The following is a 23,356-nucleotide window of genomic DNA, read 5'->3' as shown; positions in this document are numbered from 1 at the left end:
AGGCAGGATCCTCAGCACTTCCCAGCTCACTGGGAGCTAAGGTTTGGGCTTGGGAAGTCCCTGTGGGCAGTGTTCTGTGTCAGTCCCCAAAACAGTGATGGAAGAGCTCAGTTCATGGTTTGCGTGCCCCAGTCATGGGCACTGCTCGCAGATTTGGGAGATTGAGGCAGAGGAATGTCAGCAGAGTGGAATATGTGCCTGTCTGCAGCTCACCAGACTGTCTGCATGGTCACCCATGAGTCCATGAAGGTTAGAGACCAGTGGCCCAAAGCACTTTCCTGAGTGCAGAGGGCAGGGGCAGAACAGCCTGGCAGCATGAGGGAGTCTTGGGGCTTCCTCCTCCAAAGCTCACCTGGGGACCCCAGAGGTTTTGGTGAGACTCAGAGTAGTTTTCAGCATCCCTGCCTCTGTTTTCTCCCCTTCTCAATGGAAACAGGTAGTGAGGCAGGGCCATGCAGGGTGAGAGGGGTTCATGGGGGCACCAGCAGGGTTTGGTGGCATGTAATTGCATCAGGGGTGTCACAGCAAACCCAAAGCAAGTGGAGGTGAGGCATCGCTGCCTTCTGCCTGGTAGTCCCTCCACAGCTGAGCCTGGTACTCCTCACCTGAGCCTGATGCCGCTCACTTGAGCCTGGTTCTCCTGGTGTCCCTCGTCCCAGCCCGGTACCCCCATCTGAGCCCGCACAGGCTCCTGGTTATGTAAAGCCACGGCAAACGCAACCAGGAGATTCTTCAGTGTCGGAATCTGAGTCACATGGGGCTGTTTTATTTCCCCCTCTGCTAATCTCGTTTCTATAGAAACAAGATTGGGAGGAAAAAAAAAATCAAAGAAAAAAGGAGCCAAGCACAGAGCAAATGAGAAACCTGAAGTGATGGGTGAGGGAAGCGGAGGTGGCAGCTGAGGAGGTCGGGCAGCGTGGATGGGAGCAGGGACCCCGCTCAGGATGGGAGTGTGCATAGAGGGGACAGGGACTCTCCCGAAGAGACGCCCTGAGATGAGCTGCTGCTCTGGCAGTGGGTGAGCCAAGCACCAGGAGCAAAGGGAGCAGAGGCTGTGCAGGTGAGTGAGCATCGCTTGTGCGGCTTGTGGGCATCTGTCCCTGTCCCCATCCCTGCAGGGCACAGCTGGGCATGGCTCACTGGGGTCCTGGCCCTGGGTGCTGCTTTGGAAACACTTTCGTGACTGGTGCCGTGGTCAGTGGGAAGCATGCCACCGGTGAGCGGGGCTTGCCAGAGCGGTGTGCGCAGCCAGCACTTGCCTGGAGGCTGACTGTGTGTTCGTGGCCATGAGGGTTTCCAAACCCTCTCTCTCCCAAAAGACTGCTCCCTGCTTGGGAAGAACCTTTCCAGCTTTGGTTATTTTCCTTCTATTTTATCCTGACTGTACCTGTGCAAATAAAGTACTGACAGCAGCCAAGCCCCACAGCCCAGGGAGTGCAGGGCTGTGTGCTCGCAGCACTGCTCACCCCGGCCACAGCCACCTTCCCCAGACCTGCTGCAGCCAGGGTGCTGGTGGGGATAAGCCCGGCTCAAAGCTGTTTGTGCAGGGGCTGCTCCTCAAGGAGGGAGGACCAGCTGAAATGCTGCTGGTTTGCCTGGGCTGCTGGCAGCCCATGGCTCATCCCGGGACTGTTGCCTGTGCTGATGGAAGAGGCTGGGAGCTGCCTGCCCACATCTGGGTTAGTTCAGAGCCACAGGCACGTGCTGGCTCCTGAGTCTCAGGCTAAGGACTGTGCAACAAGTGGGAGCTTTTCCTGCCTGGATGTGCTGTCTTGTGGGATGGATGGCTGGTATGCATGTGGTGGTGGGGGCTTTGGCTGGGTGCATGGTGGAGCAGAGGTGTTGCTGGTGCTGGTCATTTTGTGCCAGTGGCTGGCTCTCTCGTGACCTCGGGCATCCCTCACTCAGTGCAGCTGTGCCTGCATGGTCCCTGGTGTCCCTGCAGCTCCGGCCATGGCAGAGTGCTGCTGTGCCAGCAGGCGCTGAGGCACCCGGGCTCCTGCGGGCACACGCTCACCCCGGCGGCTGCAAGCTGCCAAAAGGCTTTTAGCGGATCACCACAGGGGAGGGAGGGAGGGATGCGGAGCTGAGGGATCAGGACTTTGCTTGTCATCACTTCCCAGTTGTGGTGTGAGGAATGTGGTGGTGATTGCGAACCCCCGGCCGGATCCACGCCTGTGTGTGGCGGGTGAGGCCGGAGGATGGATCCAGTGCCCGAGTGTTTCTGTACTGAGCTTTGGGAAATGTCACTGCTCATCCGCCTGCCTGGCCAGCGAGGGGGCGGAGGACGGCGCTTCAGCCCCTTGTCCTCATCCCAGGGCGGCTGAGGGCTTTGTGCACTGGGGTGCCGTGTCCAGTGCCGGCTCAGCAAGCTGCTGGAGGCACAGGCAGGATGGGGACAGGCTGCCAGCCCTCCATGTCCGTGTTCTGCCTGCCTTCCCACTGCCTCAGCAGGCTGAGGGCTTTGGCAGTCACCCCTGTGGGGTTGGGCTCCCAGAAAATCTGTGGGGTTGAAGGGATGGGTACAGGCTTGTGTCACACAGCGCACTGGGGCACTGGGAGCTGTGCCCTGTGCTTAGCTGGACTCTTCCCCCTTGGCCAGGCTGGTGTCCAGGTGCTGCTCTGGGCACTCTGTTCATGCTGGTTGGACACTCCTGGGCTCTCAGCACTCACCAGGCTGGGGTCAGCACTGTCCCTGTCTCCCTTTAGCAGCAGCCTCTGCCTGTCCCTGCAGGTTCAGGGTGCTGGGTGCCATGGCTGATGCCAGTGGGGAGTTTGCCATGCCAGACCCTGCCCCACCCTGTGCCTGAAGCAGTGGGCTTAGGGGGGACATATCACATGGAGGCTGTGCATCGCTGTGCCACAGTGGTCCTGCCCTCTGGGAACGCCAGCTCTCTTCTGTCCAGAGCTTTGGAGGGAAGGGCTGAGGATGGATATTGCTGCAAGAGCCTTCAGCACTGATAATTATTTCTGGAAAAAGATGCCGTGTTCTGACTTAAATGCTGACATGGGACTCTGAACACGTGTAATCTGGCTGACAGATGGCAAAGTCACAGAGGTGTGATTTATGATACAGCACAGTAGCTGAACAACCTTCTCTGGTTGTTAGGAGACAATTCTTCCCGGTGCTGCGGTTGATGCTCCAATTGATGGCTTTTCCCGTGTGTCCCCTTGGTGTGAGGGGACTCTTCGGCAGGTGCCAGCTGTGTCTGCCGTGTCAGTCCTGCTGCTCCAGTGCTGAGCTGCTGCAGAGATGCTGCCTCTGAGGGAGGGCTGGGCAGGTGAGCCCAGATCTTGCCCGGATGGATCTGGGGCAGTGCTGTGCAGTGGCAGGGCTGGGGGAGCGGTGCTGGCCTTGTCCCCATCCCATGGCTGAGATGAAGCTGGCTCAGGATGACAGTGGCACCTGGGGCTGCCTGTTCCCCAGACCAGCACTTGTGGGCCTGAGTGTGTGGTCCTGATGGGGGAAGGCACCGAAATCTCGCCCATCAGATAAACGCACAAGGGAAACGATGCTGACAGCCACAGGGAATCTGCCTTACCTGCATGCCCTCTCCCTGCCTCAGTTTCCCTGCTTCTACCATAAGATCCCTAACACTGATCCTTATTAAGGGACAGGGACATCTATTAATGTTTGGAAAGCACTTGAGAAGTAACACTGTGGTCTCCACAGCATCCCCCTCCCCGTGCTGGAGTCTCACCCCGCCTGCCACCCAGAGAGCCCAAACCCGGCACAGTACCCAGTGCTGTGGGAATATTCCAGCCCTGGGCACACCATCCTGGCCCTGGGAGCACTCTGACCCCAGGGGACCAGGGCAGCTCAGCACAGGAGCTGGGAGGAGCTGACCCACCAGCAGGGCCCTGGCAGAGCAGGTATGATTCATTCCCCTTCTGCAGCATGGTTTATGTAAAGCAGCTCTGTATAAATTGCCAGATGATCTGTAATGTGCTCCTGGCTTCTAATTAGTGATGCTTCTGCTGAAGCTTTGGGGTCTGGCAGAGGGGAGGGAGGCTGGTTCATGGCTGGATGAGTTGCTGACAACTCCCAGTGGGGAGGTGTTGGGCTGTCAGAGCTGTCACAGCCATTCCTTTACCTGGGCTGTAGCAGCTGGAGGTGGTGGCCAGCAGATCTGGGGGGTGAAATCAGCACCCCAAGGTTCTTGGTCAACTTCTGACTCATACATGGACTGGCTTGTCTGTCCTGCATCAGGCAGATCTGGGCAGCACCTGCCCTGGGCTGGAGAGCATCCATTCCCTGTCTCCCTGTGCCTTCCCCTTGATGCCATGACTGGGGACTCACAGCAAGGCCACATGTTCCTCAGCACCCAAGTGGCTTCTCCAGCCCCACCAGCCCACCCTGCCCCCAGGACTAACTGTTCTTCATGCCTAACCCTGATGATATGTGGCACATTGCCCTGTTTTCACCCACTAGCTCTTCTTGACAGATGCAGTTGGTTTCATCCAATCTGAAGGATGCAGTGGCTGCTCCTGCTGTGCTTGGGCAGGTGGATTCATCCAGGTAAAGATCCTGGGTGTGGAGTTGTTCCCGTGGTAGTCGTTGCAAAGGCCATGTACTGGCACCACAGAGGCACTTGTGACAGGGGCTGCTGCCTTCCTGTATCTGTGCAGGGTATCTGGGAGTTCCCAGATATCTGGGATTTCCCAGCCCCTCATCCCTGCTGATGACCAGTTTGGAGGGGTGGCTGTAATGGTGCAGGGAATGTGGTGGAGGTGGGGTCAGCACAGCAGACAGGGCAGGATTCTGCAGGCAGTCCCCAGGTCTCAGGAGATAAACACTCCCAGCATCCTTTCAGCTGGGGCTGGAGCCCTCATCCCTGCAGCGTGACAGGAGCTCCTCCTGGGCAGGTGGGAAGGGGCAGGAACAGCCAAATGCCACTGAGGAGGGGCTATAGGGAACCAGCAGCACCTGTTCCCACTGCCCAGCCCCATTCCTGGGTCAGCCCTGCTCATCCTGGTGTCGACACCGTGCCTGGGGCTGCTGCAGAGCGTTGGCTGTCAATGCCCACCTCTCACTCCTCCCTAAATGGGATCTTCTTCATTCCAGCTGAGCTTTGACACCAGATCAAAGGAGAGTGAGGTGGTGGGGACAGTGTTGGTGCCGGGCTCTCTCTATGAGCACCAGGATCACTCCTCTTCATTGCCTCTTTCTCTGGCTATGAGCAGGGGAAAGCTAGGGTTTGGGTTTTGTGTTGGGTTTCTTTTAAGGCAAACCTCATCCTTTACATCAAAGTAGGATTTTTTCTCAAGAATGTAAAGAATTGCCCTGGGAGGTTTGAACAGCTCTTTGCCGGCGGGGACTGGAGAGACAAGAGCCCTCTCCAGAAAGCTGTCTCCACCCGATCCCCGGCAACAGCAATTCATAAGCTGAAAAATAAATCAATAACCAGTTAATGAATTGAAGATGTCTGTGTTTAAAATGTATCAGGGAAAAAAACTGTTAGTTGGTCGGGGCTGGCCTAATTACTGTGAGGAAAGGCAGGGAGCTCTCAGTTCTGAGAAACAGCTTCTCTTTTTCTCTTTCTTCGGAGGTATTTTGTTTGGTTGAGAGAGGAGAGGAGAGGAGAGGAGAGGAGAGGAGAGGAGAGGAGAGGAGAGGAGAGGAGAGGAGAGGAGAGGAGAGGAGAGGAGAGGAGAGGAGAGGAGAGGAGAGGAGAGGAGAGGAGAGGATTGGCTTTAGCAATGTGTGTAGGCTCAAAGTTTCCCCCAACTCTGTCCTTCACCCCGGGACCTCTGTCGAATCACTCCTGTCCCCTTCCCTGCCCAGCCCGGGGCTGGCTGAGTGGTGGGAGCAGGTTGTGTTGGCACATTAAAGGAGGACAGGAGGCAGTGTCTGTGGCAGTGTGTGTGGCAGGGCTGGCACACAGCCCCAGTGCCTGGTCGTGTGCCCAAGTCTGGGTGTCTCAGCTCCACAGGCTTGTCCTGCCTTGCTCCCACGCTGGCAGCAGGGATAGGCTGTGCTGCCGTGTCCAGCCCCGGGCTGGGGATGCCACCCTTGGCACGGGGGGGGGGGGGGGCTCTGGGGGCTCCGTGTGCCAGAGGGAGGCAGAGGGCCGAGGGTCTCTGCAGGGCAGGTGCCTCCTTAGTCAATCTCAGCCTGTGAGCCTGTGAGCCGCTGGGCTTGGAGACAGGGCAGGTATGCCCTGTGCCAGCAGCTCTCCCTGAACAGGGCTGGCATAGATTGGAATGTGCAGCACGCTGGAACCTGCTGATGTGCTTTTCCCAGGTCCCAGGGGCTGGGAGTGACGCTGGAGCACCCCACCTGGTGAGAAGGGGCTTTGTCAGCACAGATGGGTCCTCCAGTGGAATCCATTTGCTCCCACACATTTCTGTTTCTGTCTCCAAAACCTCTCCAATGTGGGCTGATTTCCATGTCAGCCCTCCTCAGGGAAGCTGTTCTGCTGCTTGGGAGGCCACAGGGGCTCCAGGGTCTCTCTGAAGGAGTGTGTGGTCTTTGATTCAGTCTGCATTGGTTCTCTTCACTTACATGTCCCTGGCTGTTTCTCCTGTGCTGGCTGTCACCCGTTGGAGTTTGGGGAGGAATGCACAGCCTGGGGAGGTGATTTTGCTGCACAGGGAGCAGGACCTGGCTCTCTCAGCCTGCCAGACTGCAGCTCCAGTTTGGCTAACGTGGACCAGTGCTGGTCCTGGCCTGCTGAGCAATACCAAACTTGCTGCTAATCCTCCACTTCCCACCCCCAGGGCTGGTGCCACTGCCCCATCCTTTCAGCACTGAGCACCTCCTGGCGCTGTGCCCCGGCTGTGCCCTGGGGCCAGGGCTGCAGTGCCATTAACGCCTTTCCTCTCCCCTCCCCAGGTCGGAGAGCAGCCTCGCTAGGTTTGCCCACCGCTTGTCGGTGAAGCAGAAGCAGGAGAAGAGAAGGAAAGCTGAGTATGGCTCGGCCGAGCTGTCTGCCTTCCGGCCCAGGTCTCTGAGCATTGAATGGTAAGAGCTGCAGGACGGGACTGGGGGAAGAAGCTTCTGCCTCTCCAGTCGCCCTCCTGTCCCCTTTTCCCACTGCTGCCATGGTCGAAGCAGTGTCCCATGGGACAGCAACCCTCCAAACCCCTCCACCTGCTGCAGAGGCTCCCCCAAGGTATCAAAGGAGAACCATCCCCCAGCTGAAGGTCTGTCAGGGCTCATGTGGGTAATGGGAGTGTCTGCTGAGCTGGGGCACATGAGCACACAGCCTCTGGCAACCCCCACCACTGCCCCCTTCCCTTCCCTTCCCTTCCCTTCCCTTCCCTTCCCTTCCCTTCCCTTCCCTTCCCTTCCCTTCCCTTCCCTTCCCTTCCCTTCCCTTCCCTTCCCTTCCCTTCCCTTCCCTTCCCTTCCCTTCCCTTCCCTTCCCTTCCCTTCCCTTCCCTTCCCTTCCCTTCCCTTCCCTTCCCTTCCCTTCCCTTCCCTTCCCTTCCCTTCCCTTCCCTTCCCTTCCCTTCCCTTCCCTTCCCTTCCCTTCCCTTCCCTTCCCTTCCCTTCCCTTCCCTTCCCTTCCCTTCCCTTCCCTTCCCTCCCCTCCCCTCCCCTCCCCTCCCCTCCCCTCCCTTTTCCCCCAGGAAGAGCAGTAAGGACACACAGGGAATGGAGCTGCCGTGGTCCGTCACTGCCCAGTGCTCCTCTGTTGGATCGGCTGGAGATAACAGCCACAGCGGGGTGGCCTCAGCCGCTGTGGGAGCTCTGGGATCTGCAGGGACACCTCCAGGGGCTGCCCTCTGTCACCATGCCCGGAGCAGTGGGAGGGTCCTGGGCTGTCCCAGAGGGTGCAGTGCTCCCTCCTTCCCGCTGCTGCGCTGCCTGGGGCCCCTCGTGTGAGCACAGGTCTCAGAGAGCTGTCCCCACTCGGGCAGGGAGTCATTCATCCTGGGTTTCTGAGCTCTGATGCAACAGTCTTGGAAGCAGATCACAAGCCAGCCATCCCAGCGTTAGAGGTGACCTGCTAAGGATATTTAAAAGAGCTAGAAATTGTATTGCTTTCTGCTTCCTTAGATGGATAAAGGAGGGTAAAACTTAAAAAAAAAAAAAAAAAAGAAAAAAGAAAAATGCTTAGAAATTGCAAGAATGTTGAATTTGGCTTTCAATTTTCCTGCTTTTTTTGGAGATCTTTCTGGCATTTATTGTGTGTTCTAACACTTCAGTGTAGAACCCTCCTCAAAGGCTTCCTTTATCTGTGAGGTTCCTTGAGCATCAAAGCTCACCAGGTATTAATGAACTAAAGAATTCAGGATATTTGGGGACAGACTGCTTTCTTCTCCACTTACACAACTTTCTTCACTTTGCTAAGAGGATGTCATGAGAAAACCTGGTCTGCAATTACTCTCAATCTCCCAAAGAGACAAATATGTGAATTTGTAATGTAGCAAATAGGGAAACAACAAAGAGCTCATTAAAAACAATCAGAGTTTGTCTTTATTCAGAACAAAGAAGCACGAGAAGCCAGCAAATCTCTTTCCTCTTTCAATGTGTCTTTGAAGCCCCCGGGTCCCAGTTTAGCCCTGTCGGGGGATATTTGTGGTACATTTTCCCCCACTCCATAGCGTTTTCCTGGGGGAAACCATCTGTCTTGCATTTGGCAAACCACCTTGTGCAGGGAGGACTCACAGCAGTGGTAGACGATGCTCTTTTAGAGGGATTCTGTGGAGCAGCCTGGAAAGGAGCTCTGGGTGAGGAGGGGCTGCCTTTGCCTTTGGTTTGCCACGTGCTGTCATGCTGCAGCTCAGGGCTGCAAGGCTGAGGGAGACAGCCCTGATGTCCCCATTCTGCAGGGACACAGGCACAGCCAGGCAGGACTCTCACCCTGTACTAGGGTTTTATCCATAGCTTGGAGACATCTTGGGTTGGATCAGACATCATCCTAGCGGCCAGGATCAGGTGGGTCAGGCTTCTGGAGCTCAGGGGCTGTCAGGACACAGAGGAGGGGTCACCCCAGAGGGTCAAAATGATGAAGTGTGGCAGTGGGCTGGGGACCCTGCCCGCTGCCTGCTCCCATCCATCTCACATTGCACAGGTTCTCAGAGAGGCATTCAGAGATTTTTCCAGCCTTCTCTGCAGCCATGACCTGCTAAGGGATCTCGTGGCCTTTTCCTTGGTGTGAAACAGCTTTTCTCCATGTTTCCTGTACATCACCAGGAATCTCTGCTCATCACAGCAGGATCAGCACCCTCAGTTAGTCACTCCAAACCATCCTGGGCTGCAGGTGGGGCTGCTCCTCAGTACTCTGGCTGATGGGAAACTTGGCTCATATACTGGCAAATCTACAGATGCCTAATTTGTCTTTCAGAGCAAATAACTGCCCGCATCAAATCTGTCTGTGTTTATAACCCAGGGTTACCACTGCATCTTTTCACCTGCCTCTGCACAGAGGTGAGCACCCACACTGAGTGTGATGGGTTCAGCTCATCCCACATGGGTAGGAGTGGCATGGAAAAGCAATGGACCATGTTTTCCCAAATTAGCAGCTTCTGAGAGTCCCACCCGTCTTGACCCCAAGGCTTGAAGGCAGAGGACAGCTTCTCAACCTGCTGTTGCCTGTTGCCAAGGAGGAGGTAGAAAAGCATGACATCATCTGTGCTCTTTGCTTTGAAAAGCTGGGTGTCAGTCTAGGGCAGGGATTAGAGTTTCCTGCTTGAAATTCCTACTAAAGCATTGTCAGTACAACCCATCCCCACACAGGGCAAGCTGAGCCAGTTTTCCAGTGTTCCAAATTACTCAGATGCTCAGGTGGGGGTGGATGGAGCTGAGGTAGAAGAGGAGGAGCTGCATGGAGCCTAACACTGTGTTCCTGCACTGAGCACAGCCAGGTAGGACAGGATACAGATGCCTTCACCTCCACTTGGCCCTTCTCCAGGGAGCCCTGTGCCGGGAGGTGCAGTTCCTTGCTGCCACAATGAGTGAGGGGCTGGATGTCCTGTGCTGCTGCCGAGCCCAGGGATGCTCCCGAGTCAGGTCTCACAGTGTGTGTGTCTATCAGAGCACATCTCCCTGGCTCAGTGGACACACTGATGGGCCGTGCTCCCCCAGGCACAAGGCAGCTGTATTCCCATGGCACACGTTCCTGTGCTGCACCAGGCCAGCAGAGCACGGCTCTGCTCTCCAGCCCGGCCAGCAGCAAGCGAAGCCCTGTTAGTTCCACTTATTAAAAACAAAATTGCTGGGGGGAAGGGAGAGAAGGCAGAGAAAAAGTGAAGTATTGAGAAAACACTCCTTTCATTCATACGTTGTTTGCTGAAATAAATACTTCATTATTAGACCTTTTTTAGGGTATTTTTTTTAAAGCCAGTACCACAAAGTCCCCAGTGTTCGGGCCTGTGAATGTGCTGGATCACCTCAGCCCGTGGCTCCCTGAGCCAGTGTCCTGCTGCTCAGAGGTGCTGGAGAGGAGCTTTCCCAGTCTTCCGGAGAAAGCTGGGGGCTGCACATGTCTGGTTTTGCCCAGGTTTGCTGATTCCCTTCTTCTCTTTGCTAGATGGTGTGTTCTGGGTCACTAAGGCAGCTTATGCTCCAAATGAGGCAAAAGTAATTTAGGCAGGAAAGGATTTGGGATTTTGTTTATTAAAGCTCTGCTTTCTGTGGTCTGTGGTCCTAATCTAGCTCCCAAGCCTAAACAGCACAAGGCTACTAAAGCCCTCTTGACTTAAAGTCCACCACATTCTGCTGTTGGGGCGAAGAAGGTGAAAGCTGGTGATTCCCATGGAGGCCTCACACTGTCCTACAGCAATGCCAAAATTCCAACAATCCTGTTCTCCCCACTTAGAGTGAGCAGAGGCCTTCTCTCCGCCATATCTCCTGTTACCTGAGATATGCTCCACATTTATCTTCCCTCTTAAGTGAGGCTTAATCCAGTGGAAAGGCTGCGATCCCTGGTTTACTCTTGTGTGAGAAGAGCTGGGAGCTTCTGTTCCCTCTCGCATCCTCTCAGCTCCATTGCTCATTGGGAGTTTCAGCCCTGCAGGTTTGTCCTTCTGAAATCCTTTTGTCCCTTCCTTTTCAGTTCTAGCTCTAGCTCTGTTTTCCTTCTTCTGTTTGTTCCTGGGTCTGCTTTCCCCCCACACTCCTTTTCCTATACTCACCGCTTGTTCACACTGATTTCCCTCTGTTTTCTTCTTCATTGCTTATTCACTGCTTTTTCTCTCTGGGCTCCTCGCATTTTCCCTGTCAGACAGCCTCCCTGTGATCCATGGTTGGAATAGCCTATTCCCATGGTGCCAGGAAAAATGCAGCACATTCCTGCCTCCCCCCATGCCGTTATCTGGGTTGTGCTCCTTGGCTGCCCACCACGAGGCTGAGCCGTGCTGGCAGCAGCGTGTCAGTTCCTGGTGACAGGCGCCTGCCTTGGGCTCAGCCCTGCCTGCAGCTCGTGTTCCTGCCTGACCCTTGGCTCGGCGCTGGATCCCAGCTCCTCGCTGCCAAAAGCTGGGATGCTCAGGGAGCTGCCTGCCCAGTGGCCACCGTGCACACCACACAGGCCTGGGTGGAAGGTGCCAAGTGAGCAGGAGCCACCAGACGTGGGAACCCCGCTGGCACCATCTGGTTGGTGGAGGTGGCACATGACTGCTGCCGCACTCTGCCTTCTGCTTCAGGTTTGGTTGTAGAGAAGTTTTTTAAGGGAACTGTTATCATGGAAGTTATTTAAAGTGTAATATTTCCCTCTGAGTGGTCTCGAGTGGTATGTTGGTTCTCCCTGTATGGCTGGGTATGGAATCCCTGCTGTGGAAGTGCCTCCAGCATTGGTGCTGTTGCTGCTGTGGGCAAGCAGCCAGGTGACCTGTTCCCATCCAAGAGGTCCTCTCCTCCTGGCACCAAGTGCCACGTCCTGGTGGAGCTGCAGGGCTTGGAGGAAGTGCTGAGCTGCAGACTGATCTATCCCACTATTCCTGATCCAGTGCATGGGAGTGCTGCTATTGCACAGCTCCCTGAGAGCTTGGTGCTGTTCCCACAGCTGTCCACAGTCGTCTGGGGCTGTCCCCAGGACTCTCTGTGTGACATTTGTCCCTTTGCCAAGTCAGCCAACACAAAGTGAGTTGTCATCAACTTTCTGGGAGGCAAAGAGTAGCAGCACCATGAAAATGGTGGGCTCAGAGCTCTTCCAGGTTTCACAGCCCTACTCGAACTGTCTCACTCCAGAAAAGTCTTGGAGCTCTTTCTCTTCCCAGACCAGGAAGCTCTTAGCCTGAGTGAGGAAAAACAAGGGAAATGAAGCCCTGAGCCTTGCAGTGGAAGGGAAGGAATGTGAGAGCCTGGGAGCTGTGGGGGCATGTGGGAGCAAGGAGATGCTTTGGGTAGGCTGAGCTGCGGGCACCGCGTTGGCAGCGCTTTCTGTGGGGGAGCCAACCTTGGACAGTGTCACCACCCCCATTCCGCGGTGCTAGCTGGGTCCGAGGTGACACACAGCCCCCAGCCCGGCTGTGCCGAGCACAGGCCCAAGGTGACACACAGCCCCCAGGTCAGCACAGGTCCAAGGTGACACACAGCCCCCAGCTTGGCACAGGTCTGAGGTGACACACAGCCCCCAGGTCAGCACAGGCCCAAGGTGACACACAGCCCCCAGCTTGGCACAGGTCTGAGGTGACACACAGCCCCCAGGTCAGCACAGGCCCAAGGTGACACACAGCCCCCAGCTTGGCACAGGTCTGAGGTGACACACAGCCCCCAGGTCAGCACAGGCCCAAGGTGACACACAGCCGCCAGCTCGGCACAGGTCTGAGGTGACACACAGCCCCCAGGTCAGCACAGGCCCAAGGTGATACACAGCCCCCAGCTCGGCACAGGTCTGAGGTGACACACAGCCCCCAGCTCGGCACAGATCGGAGGTGACACACAGCCCCCAGCTCAGCACAGGTCCGAGGTGACACATAGCCCTCAGGTCAGCACAGGCCCAAGGTGACACACAGCCCCCAGCTCGGCACAGGTCAGAGGTGACACATAGCCCTCAGGTCAGCACAGGCCCAAGGTGACACACAGCCCCCAGCTCGGCACAGGTCCGACCCGGCCGGCGCGGTGGTGAAAGAAACGCGAGGCGCTTTGTCTCAACTGGGAGCGCTTTAAGCCCTCGCTCGGGAACAATGGCCAAGCTATGGGGTCATTTGTTCTGGTATTTCGGCAGCTCCTCATGATTTATGGGATGTTTTGTTCTGCTGCTTGTCTTAGCTTCCCCCTCTCCACCCTCCCCGTCTCCATCCCTTCTCCATTTCAACTCCTCCTCCCCCTGCTCCCAATTCCCCTAATAGCTGTGGAGCCTCTGTGCCTTATGAAGTCATGGTATCTGTGACTTATTGAATTAGGCGGGTGGGAGCTGGACTTCCACACTGCACCGGGCTCTGCCGGGGTGTCCGGGCTCCCAGGGAGGCAGGGCCCCTCGCCCGGGGCTCTGTGCAGCCAGAGCTTCCCCCGTGTGGCAGATGGACGTTGCCATCAGCAGGACGCTGCAAAGTTGGTTTAGAGGCAATAAATATGGTCAAGAGAAGCTGCAGCCCCAGCGAACAAGGAGGACTCTGTGCACAGAGACACTCAAGTGCCAGGGGCTTTGCTGGCTGTCCTGGTGTGCCATTCCCCACCTCACCTCTCTGGGAGTGAGGTGGATGCCGGTTAGGGAGCCCCAGAGTTCCTGCTGTTGAACTGCACATGGGACAATGTGGTTCAAGAGCTTGGTTGTGTCCCTAGCATCCTGAGAATGGCCATGGCCAGTGCCTCTGGATGTACTGGGGGAGCAGGGGTTCACATGTCCCTCCCCAGAGCGGGAGGCACAGTGATTTAACAGTGACTGTGAGGGACATCCTGATGGAGGTGGGGAGGAGCGAGCCCTCTGAACATCCCTAGAAGTCAGATTAACCTCAGGAAAGCATTTGCAAAGGAATAATTTACTTGAGAACGATCACTTTTTATCCTCATTTTCTGAGTTTCCTGGAGATAGGCAGAGGCTGGAGGGCAACTGCTGGTCCTGGTGGGACTGGCATGGTGCTGCAGGCAGTCCTTACCCAGAGGCAGCTTTGGCAGAGGAGCCACAGTCCATGCAGCTCCGCTCCCGCTGCCTCATGCTGCCAGCAGGGAGCCGGGAGTATCCTGACCTACAGATGGGTGCAGATGGGAAAGGAGAGATCTTGTGCCTCCCCTCCTGGCGCCACAAGCCTCTGGGAGCCCAGTTTTCCTCCTCTTTTCAGGAGAGGCAGCTCAGCTTGTGATTACAATGAGGCTGGAGAAGTTGGGAGCAGAGCGAGGCCTGGAGACTCTCTGTGCTGCCACAGGCTCCAGCAGGTCCAGCACTCTCTTCTCTATTTGTTTCTCATGTCACTGCAGTGGGAGAAATTGCATCCTCTGGGGAAGCAACAGAAGGAAAATGTTCAGGGAAGACTGATGTCCAGGTTCTCCCTTGTCTGGGACCAGAGCCCTCAGTCAGATCCCTTTCTCTCTGAGAGCACAGGCAACAAATAACATTTAAAAGACAAATATAAAATATTGTGCTGATTTGGTGCTCTGGCCGCTTCCCTCTGCTGGTAGCTGATACCTCCAATAAGATTATTTCTCAGTCCATTACCCTCAGCACACTTTAATTTCTCTCAAATAGCCCAATTGCCTGATTTGTTTTCTTTTATTGTCATCATCCCTCTGCCATTTCCTGTGGCCAGGATCTGCAAAACAGGATGTATGCCTTGGTCCCTGCTGAAGAGTGCGGAGGATGCTCTTTATCCTGCAGAATCTCCACTGGTTCTTCTCCATGAATGTGCCTCTGCCTGGAAGGTGCCAGTGGATTTCCACAGCAGGCAGCCCAAGCCCCATGGATATACTGGGGAAATTGCAGAGATGTCACAATCCTTGGTGAGAAAGGCAAGCCTCCTGGGTATCTAAATCTTAGTGCAAGCCTTTCCACACCACCTGCTATTCCTGTGGAATCCCAGAATGATTTGGGTTGGAAGAGACCTTAAGGCCCATCTCGTTCCACCCCTGCCACGGGCAGGGACACCTTCCACCATCTCAGGCTGCTCCAAGCCCCATCCAACCTGACCTTGGGCACTTCCAGGGATCCAGGGGCAGCCACAGCTGCTCTGGGCACCCTGTGCCAGGGCCTCACCACCCTCCCAGGGAAAAATTCCTTCCCAATATCCAGCGTAAACCTTTTGGTCTGAAGCCATTCCCCCTTATTCATCGTTACATGTGCCAGTGCACTGGATTTGGAAGGTCTTTGCTCTCCCAGTCCCCTTAACCAGCACACAAAAGTATCTCAGTATGTTTCTTTTAATGGGAGTATCCATAACAGTCCTTGTTTCCTACTACTGGTCAGGTCTTCAGATCTCCAGCCATGAACCTCCTTCTCCATGAGCCAGTTTGGACTTGGGGAAGGGCAGCATTGGAGGAGTTGCATGTCTAGAGCAGCTCCAGCAAGGGCAGCAGGACACTCCAGTTCTGGAATGCCAGGCTCCCTCCATCCCTGGGAGCAGAAGGGATCACTGGTCTTGCTGCTGATGCTTCTGGAGACATTGGGTCAGGAAACACATGGACATACCCAGATAGTCCTGACAACTGGCACTTCCAAGGTATTCCAGTACTTTTAATCCTTCCTTGTCTCTTGAGCAGTGGTGGTCACTGTTGGGCAGGTTTCCTCTGCTCTTAGATAGTTTCCTCTGGCAGAGACAATTCTGCCTGCCAGGGCTTCAGACACCTCCTGTTTATCTTCCTGGAGAGTATCTCACAGTGCCAAGTTGATATTGGATCTACTGGCTTGGATGCTAGCAGGATGGGCAGCGCTCTGTGGGGAGGCCAAATGGGAGGGAGGAGTCAGCCCCAGCCCAGGACATTGGGACAAGGAGGACCATGTCCTTGGATGTGCTGGGCCCTCTTTCCACCTTTGATGGAGTCTTACTGCACACTAAGTCTTCCCCATCCCTCGTACTCACCCTTCCTGTGTGTGCTGGATGCTTTTCAGGGAAGTTGTGAGCCCAAGTGGCCTCCACATCTGCTAAGCCTTATGCCTGGTGGAGGTCAGAGAGGGACGTTATGTTCCCTTCCACTCCTGATTTCCACATTTCCTCCCTTTCTCCTCAAAATTATTCATCGATCTACCCCAGCAGTTTCCACCCCAGGGACATTCCTTTCCCTGTCTCACTTTGCCTTTGTTGCCTTTATTTTTCTGAGAACAGGGAAAGTCAGACAGGGATGAAGATGTTCTGCCACAAGGAACTGTTGGGCAATGTGGAGGAGAATTTTCCATGCGGGCAGTGCCAGATAGTGCAGGTCTGATAGATTTCAGGCCAGGAAAAGGCAAGGATCATGCCTGGCTCTGTCCAAGGTGGAACTGGACACTTGGCAGCAGCTGCCAATGTCACCCTGAGAACTTGCATGTGGTCTTCACCCTGCCCATGGTGCAGAGGTTCACCTGAGCCCCCTCCAGGTCTGTTCAGAGTCTGGTTTCCATCCAAGAAGTGTCCCAACAGGGCCTGTCAGGGCTCATCAGGCAGTAACTGGAAGACAAATCTCCTGCCTGTGGTCAGGGCAGGGTTTTTACTAATGGTTTCATACAGTCACAGAATCATGGAGTGGGCTTTGTTTTGCCTACCCGTGTACTGGAGAGGTCTGAGCTCTCCTTAGCTTTCAATCATAGAATCATGGAATGATTCAGTTGGAAGGGACCGTCATGATCACCTCATTCCAACCCCATGCCATGGGCAGGGACACCTTCCACTAAACCAGGCTGCTCCAAGCCCCATCCAACCTGACCATGGACACTTCCAGGGATCCAGGGACAGCCACAGCTTCTCTGGGCACCCTGTGCCAGGGCCTCACTTCCCTTGCAGGAAAGAAATTCTTTCCAATACCCAGTCTAAATTTGCCCTCCTTCAGCCTAAAGCAATTCCCCCTTGTCCTATTACTGCCTGCCCTTCCCAAAACTGCCTCTGCAGCCTTCCTGCAGGCTCCCTTTAGGCACTGGAAGGGGCTCTGAGGTCTCCCAGGAGTCTTCTCCAGCTTTCTCAGTCTGTCTCTAGGGCAGAGGGGCTTCACCCCTTGGAGCATCTTCATGGGCTCCTCTGGAATCTCTCCAACAAATCTACATTTTTCTTGTGTTGCGTTCTTAATTTGCAGTAAAAAACTGGATTTTATGAGCTTTGAAAAATGAACATATGGCATTACATAGGGTTTGTTAAGCATGGCCACAGAACAGCTGCTGAGATGAGCAGAGCTATGAGGAACATCTCTTCTTGGTCTTATCAGGATGCGCTCTGGCCCGCTGCCCCAAAAGGAGCCACCATCACCTTGGGTGGTTGCTTGTTGAACTGAGGTCCCCATACAAATCCTGCAGGTTTCCGAGTGTGGGGTTGTTAAGGCCCCTGAGAGGGCAGGGACTGTAGGATGACCTGGCACCATGGTTACTCACCTCTTCCTCTGGTCTTGCTTCTCCTCTCCACCCCCAGACTCCACATTTAAAGTCAGAACCTAAACTGACTTACCAGAGCTTCTGAGCTTCACCCACTGCAGAGAGGACTGGGGTACCTGTGGTACCTGTGGCTTCTCCTGGCCCACTGAGCAGCAGAGGACAAGAGCTGGCCCTCCTTGTCCCTCAGCTTCTCACTCTTTAAAAGGTGCATGACAATATTGACCTCCTTTTTCAGGCACTTTCGCATTCCTGCCCATAAAGAGGCACTGGAACAAGATGATCTTTCAGCTCCTTTCCAACCCAAACCATTCCAGGATCCTCTGATTCTATGAGAGCTGCTGGTGAAGGAGCTGCTCTAGGACTCCTGGCATCTGGGTCTCATGCTGGCCATGCCCCAGACCCATGGTTGACTTAAGGGCTTGCTCTGAGCTCCAGGCTGGCAGGTCAAGTTTTCCCGGTAGGCTTTCTATATCAGCTTGTGCTGGCGTTGTAGCTAAGAGCACCAAGGTCAAGGTTTCTGTACTGGAAGTGGTGTCCAGAGAAGTTGAAATTTCTGCCCAGGGAGCACGTTCTAAAAAAGTGTCCTTTTTCATCTCCAGTGTTCTCATTCCTGAGCATCTTCACTGGGGAGGAGGAGGCAGTGACTGTGGTCAGAGGCAGTGACAGGAGCAGAGGTAATCTAGGGAGAGGTAATCTAGGCAGGTGTAATCTTAGCCCAAATTCTTTTGGGTTTAAAGATGTCACTATGCGCCAGGCCTGGAGTCGTAGGGTGCTCACTCCCCCTGTGTGCTGGAGGCATCACCCTCTGTAAGCCTGGCCTGCGTCAGAGAACACAAGTCCTGAAGGAGTGACCCATCAGAGGCTCCTGGGGGATCAGAGGCTCCTGGGGGATCAGTCCCTGCTGTCCCATGCCGGGGACCAGCCCCAAGGGCAGAGGCACTTCGTGAGGCTGGGCTGGGTTGTGGTCCCAGGAGGGGCCACTCTGCCTCTGGATCTCCTTGGGAAATGGGACTGGGCAAAGGCCTGGGTTTGCTGTGCAGGTCCTGACACGTGCCTTGTCCCTGCCTGTGCCCCATCCTCCTGCTCCATCCTCCCTGCCCAAGCCGGGCTCCAGAGCCAAGTCCTGCTGTGCCCATGGGTCTGTACGGGCAGGGGACTTGGACTGGGTTTCCTGTGGCCTGAAATCCTGCAAAGCACTAGGCCAAATTCTGGGAAGCAAGAAGGCTGCTTCTGGACACAGATAAGCTGCTGTGTTGTTTAGTCAGTGCTCCTGCTCTCCCTGTCTGTGCCTGGCATACTGCTGCTGTCCAGCTGGGGTCTGAGGAACCTCAGTGGTGAGCACAGTCCTGGAGCTCCATGAGCCAGGAGGTGGAATTCCCAGTGGAATCCTGCCTGATTTCTTTGCAAGTGGAAGAAGGATTCTGCCAAGCAATCCCATCCTCCCAGTGCAGTCCTGGCCTTGCTCTGCCCCGGTCATGAGCTCTGGAAGGCTCGTGTCAGGCAGGAAAGTTTTGCTTATGGAGCACAGCTCAACTCGGATGAACTTCACATGAACTCAAAGTTTCTTTGGCCATTTTCTTTTCTGATGACGCCGGCAGGTCAGGATCAGGATCCTGCACTGCACAGGGACCCAAGGCTGCCTTCCTCGTGCACCAGCACAATCACCTCATCCTTCTGAAGCACAGGGACAGCTTCAATCTTTGCTCTCTGTGACAGGGGACAGGCCCACAGAACGGCTGGAGCAGTACCAGGGTAGGGTCAGGCTGGATCTCTCAAAAAGCTTCTTCCCCCGGAGGGTGCTGGGCACTGCCCAGGCTCCCCAGGGAATGGGCACAGCCCCAAGGCTGCCAGAGCTCCAGGACTGTTTGAACAGCGCTGCCAGGGATGCCCAGGGTGAGATTGTTGGGGTGTCTGGGCAGGGCCAGAGGCTGGACTTGTGACCTTTGTGGAGACAGATGGAGCTCTTCCCGTGTTACAGTGGGACTGTGTTGCTGTAACTTTTGCTCTCGTTGGTCCCAGGGGATGGTGGGCACCCCACTGCAGCACCAGGGCTTTAGTGGCATGCTCAGGGTCACCCAGATGGTCTGTGAGAGAGTTAAATCCCCCTCCTTGTGATGCTCCCACACTTTACCTGGAGATCACTCTTGCTACCTCCCTCGTCTGCATTCAGACCACAGAAAAATTGGGGTAGTGGAGCCAGGGGGGGCCTCAGGGCTTAGAACTTGTTGGATCAATGATGGGAAGGTGTGATTGCAGCGTGAGCCACCCGTGTGAGCACGGGGACAAGCTGTGGCATCCTAGGCCAGCATGTGGCAGGACACAGTGGGGTTTTCCAGATCAGTGAGCATCCTGGTCCTGAAAAAGCTCTTGCAGCACATGTGAAAAGCAGGGTGAGGAGCATGGTGGGGAGAGCTGGGTGTCTGAGGAACATGAGGGTATCCCCTCACCTCACTGCTCAGGGGATGAAAAGGGGGAGGAAGGAGGCAGCAGCACCTACCATGTGTTGGGGTCACCAGCTCTGGAGATATTTCCCAGCCTCTTGGTGATGGAGGGGCCCAAGCTGGCTGTGTGTGGCTCAAAGGTCCTGCTTGGTGTAAGTGTGTGAGCAGGGATGTCCCAAGGGCTTTGCGAGATCTTGGAAGTGCTGTCTCCTCTTGCCCCCTCCGCCACCTCCCATCTCCAGGGCCACCTGCAGCCATTGGCCCCTGCCACCCTTGCTCTTTTGAGTTGCAGGGAAGTCATCTCTGTGAGCTGCATGGAGGGACGAGGAGGGCACCACAGCTTGGAAGGGCCAAGGATACAGCACTTCCCAGTGGAAGTTTGTTTGCTCTTACCTTTGCCAGGCTTTAACTGTTTGGGCTGGATTATTCCATGTTTTTCTGCCTCAGGCTGAACTTTCTCCTTTTTTTTTCCTCTATTTTTCCCAGTTTTCAGCAGAAGCTTGGGGGAAAATTGTAGCTTTGCCAATTTCTCTTTTTTCCTGCTTCTCTTTGTTTGAGTGCTTCTGGTGTCTCCACTCTTTGAAAAAGAGACTTGAAATTTGGCAGGGATGATGCATTCCTGCTGGAAGTCAGCATGGATTTGGTCAAATGGTTAGCCACTGGAAAGAATGGCTGGGCATGCCTGAGGAGCTCTTCAGGGGCCAGCTGCTGTCCCCCATTTGCAAAGGGACTCTGGCCACTCGGTGTCCTCCTGTCCGTTTCTCTAGGAACACCTCCTTGCCCAGACAAGTCCAGGTCAGGAGCAGTGGCTGAAGGAGCCATTTCCAATTAACAAGTCTCAAAAGCAGTTTACCCAAGACAACGTTGTCTTTGTCCCCATTTCCCATGCGTGGCAGTGGCTGTGGGTATCACCTGCCTCTCACCCTCGGCAGAGAGAAAGAGCAGAGCTCAGGCCAGCTTGGGCTGTGCCAGGCGAGGGGAGGAGAAGCTGAGGAAATGCTCCTGTCATACCAGACCTGGGAAGAGGTGTTTGTAGACCTGCCTGCCCCATGTGTGAGCTCAGCAGCATCATATCCATGCATGGAAGGACAGAATCCCAGAACCATTATGGCTGGGAAAGACCTTCAAGGCCATCAAGTCCAGGCTGAGCAGGTCCTGGTAGCTGGAGGTTTGATCTGGTGATCTCTTATGGTTTTCAAAGTTGTTCTTTTATATTTGAGTGGAAACTTTTTCTAATTGCTGTCCTGGGGGCTTTGTAAATTCCTCCACAGACTCCGTTATCTTCAGCTGGGGTTTCTCTACTTGATGGTATCTCAGAGCTTTCTGCAGAGGGAGGAATGACACATGAGCTGGGAAAGCTCTGGTCTGATAAAGGAGCAGGCAAGCCCCAGCTGGAAGGAGGCCCTGCTAGTGGTTACTGTCCCCAGTTATTGCAGTTACAGGAGTGCTTGGGCACTTGCAGGATGTTTTCTAGCAAAATGGTGGAAAAAATTGGCTTCTCCTCTTGGACTGCAGGCTTTGATCCCTGACTCCGTGGAAATGCTGTTGTAGTTGGGTGGCAGTGACCCAGCCCCTCTGGTGTTGCTCATGAGTTGGGTGGTGGTGGCATGAGACCAGCCCCAGGGCAAGGTGGTGGGGTGGTCAGAGAAAGTCCCAGTGGGTGCTGGGCAGGGAGCTGATCTGGGTCAAGCTGTGCCAGGCAAGGGGTTTACCAGGCTGGGACATGCTGGTCCAGGGAGAGCCCAGTGGAGGTGGCTGTTGTTGGTAGTCGTGCCAGGGACAGTCTGTGGGCAGTGGCCAATGTGCCCAGTGCTGCTGGCTGGCTCCTGCTGTGTGCCTTCCAGCGGGAAGCGGGTTTCTGACTCCAGTAACATTTACCAGCTGGGACAGCTCTGGAGCTGGGTGTGTGCGTTTGTCTGCTCTTCCATTGTGACTTGGCCGATGTCTCCTCCTCCCCACTGAGATCAGTGGCTGTGGGCTCCCTTTTGTAACCCCTTTGGGTGCAGCTCTGGAAGTCTTCAGCCTAGTTTCGGTCAGAATGCTGGTCCCATCTGGCTGGATGTCTTGGGTGGGACAATGGAATGGAGGTGGGTTTCCACCAGAAGGAACATCCCAGTGATGGACTGGAGGACTGGGAAGTACACGTGGGATGTAGGTGGCTGAGGATGAAGCCCAGCCATAGGCATGGGGAAGAGAGCTCAGGGGACCTCCAGAAGACTTCCTTGGGCCATTTTTCTACCATTTGATGGTTCTGGAGAGGATGTGGTTTCTGCCGGGAGGCGCATCCCGGTGGCACGTCCTTCCCGGTGGCACCAGGTGGCGCAGGAGGTTAAAGGATTTGGTTCTCTGCAGGTCTGGGTGCAAATGGATTGCCTCCCACTGCTGTGATGAGTCTGCAGGTCTCAGCCTCCAGCACGTGGAGCTGTGCCCCCGTGCCAGGCCAGCCTCAGCCCCAGGTCGAGGCAGTGGGGAAGGGGCTCCCTGGAGCCCTGTTCCAGCAGAACCAGGAGCTGACCCAACCTTTGAAGGGGAGTCTGTGTGTGGACCCACCATGCCAGGAAAGGCACGGTGATGCAGATGGACCACACCCGGGGGAGAGCCCTGGTGGTGTCAGGGGAGTGGGGAGACACTGGAACATCACCCTGGGGTGAGGCCATGACAAAATGCATGACATCCTCTGGCATAAGCTCAAGCTATCTTGGGAATAGATAGGTGAGTGCTTCTTCCTGGCTCCTGGAGGGTCCTGGGCTCTTTAGTAGGGTGCAGGTACATGGCAGCAGCTCTCAGAGCAGCTGGGACACTGCCCTCCCAGCCCCCTTCCTTCTCCCATTAGAACAGCCTCTGGCTCCATGGGCTCTGCCAGCCCCCTGCCCTGCTCCCTCCCCAGCAGTGTGTGTCAGGACCCAAGGAAGGGGACAGGACCAGGCTTGGATGAGTGTGACCTTACATCCTTTCTCACTCTTCCCAGCATGCCAGCTGTGCCCTGGGCATCTCCATGCTGAGTATCTACCTCCTGCTCTTGTTGGATCCAAAGTGGGCTCCTGAGAACCCACAGGGATACTTTTTCTCCCTTCTTTTGCCTTCAGTGGTCTTTGGTTTCAGTCATAGTATGACTCAGCTCCTGCATTTGATCCCCTGGAGCAGGGTTTGCACACATGCAGCTGTGGCAGGAGTGTTGCTTGTTCCTGGCAGGCCAGGCTGGGATAGGGTTTCCTCCTGACAGAGGGGCAGCGAGTCCCCACGGCTCATCTGCTTCCCCATGTAGAAGTCTGATTTAACCAGGATGGTGTTAGTGGCTTAGAGGTGTCTCCTAGAGCTCTGCTGACCTGCTCCAGCATCTGGGCTTCTGAGATCCTGGCAGGGTGGGAGTGGAGCAGAGCAGGTGCTCTCTGGTCCCTCTGTGTGCTCAGTCCCTACCTGCAAAGGTCTGGCTGGTTGCTGGTGCTGGAAGCATCAGGCACATTTGGGTGTGGGGCTGAATACTGGTTCTGGCAGTGGGTGTGGGACACAGTCACTGGAAGGTGACACTACACAGTT

The 23,356-nt window shown here is 55.4% G+C and overlaps 1 protein-coding gene across 1 annotated transcript in view; it reads left to right on the top strand.

Moving 5' to 3' along the window:
* The window catches only part of LOC128815364 (ankyrin repeat and fibronectin type-III domain-containing protein 1-like), a 191,087-nt gene that overhangs the window by 142,485 nt on the left and 25,246 nt on the right, over positions 1–23,356 (top strand). Inside the window, exon 5 of the mRNA XM_053992058.1 lies at positions 6,836–6,964. Within this exon, the coding sequence (XP_053848033.1) occupies positions 6,836–6,964 (129 nt within the window). The remainder of the gene's footprint in view (positions 1–6,835; positions 6,965–23,356) is intronic.

Source organism: Vidua macroura, chromosome 16, assembly GCF_024509145.1.
Source record: "Vidua macroura isolate BioBank_ID:100142 chromosome 16, ASM2450914v1, whole genome shotgun sequence".
In the NCBI taxonomy this organism is placed as follows: domain Eukaryota; kingdom Metazoa; phylum Chordata; class Aves; order Passeriformes; family Viduidae; genus Vidua; species Vidua macroura.
This window is presented reverse-complemented; position numbering and strand designations above follow the sequence as displayed.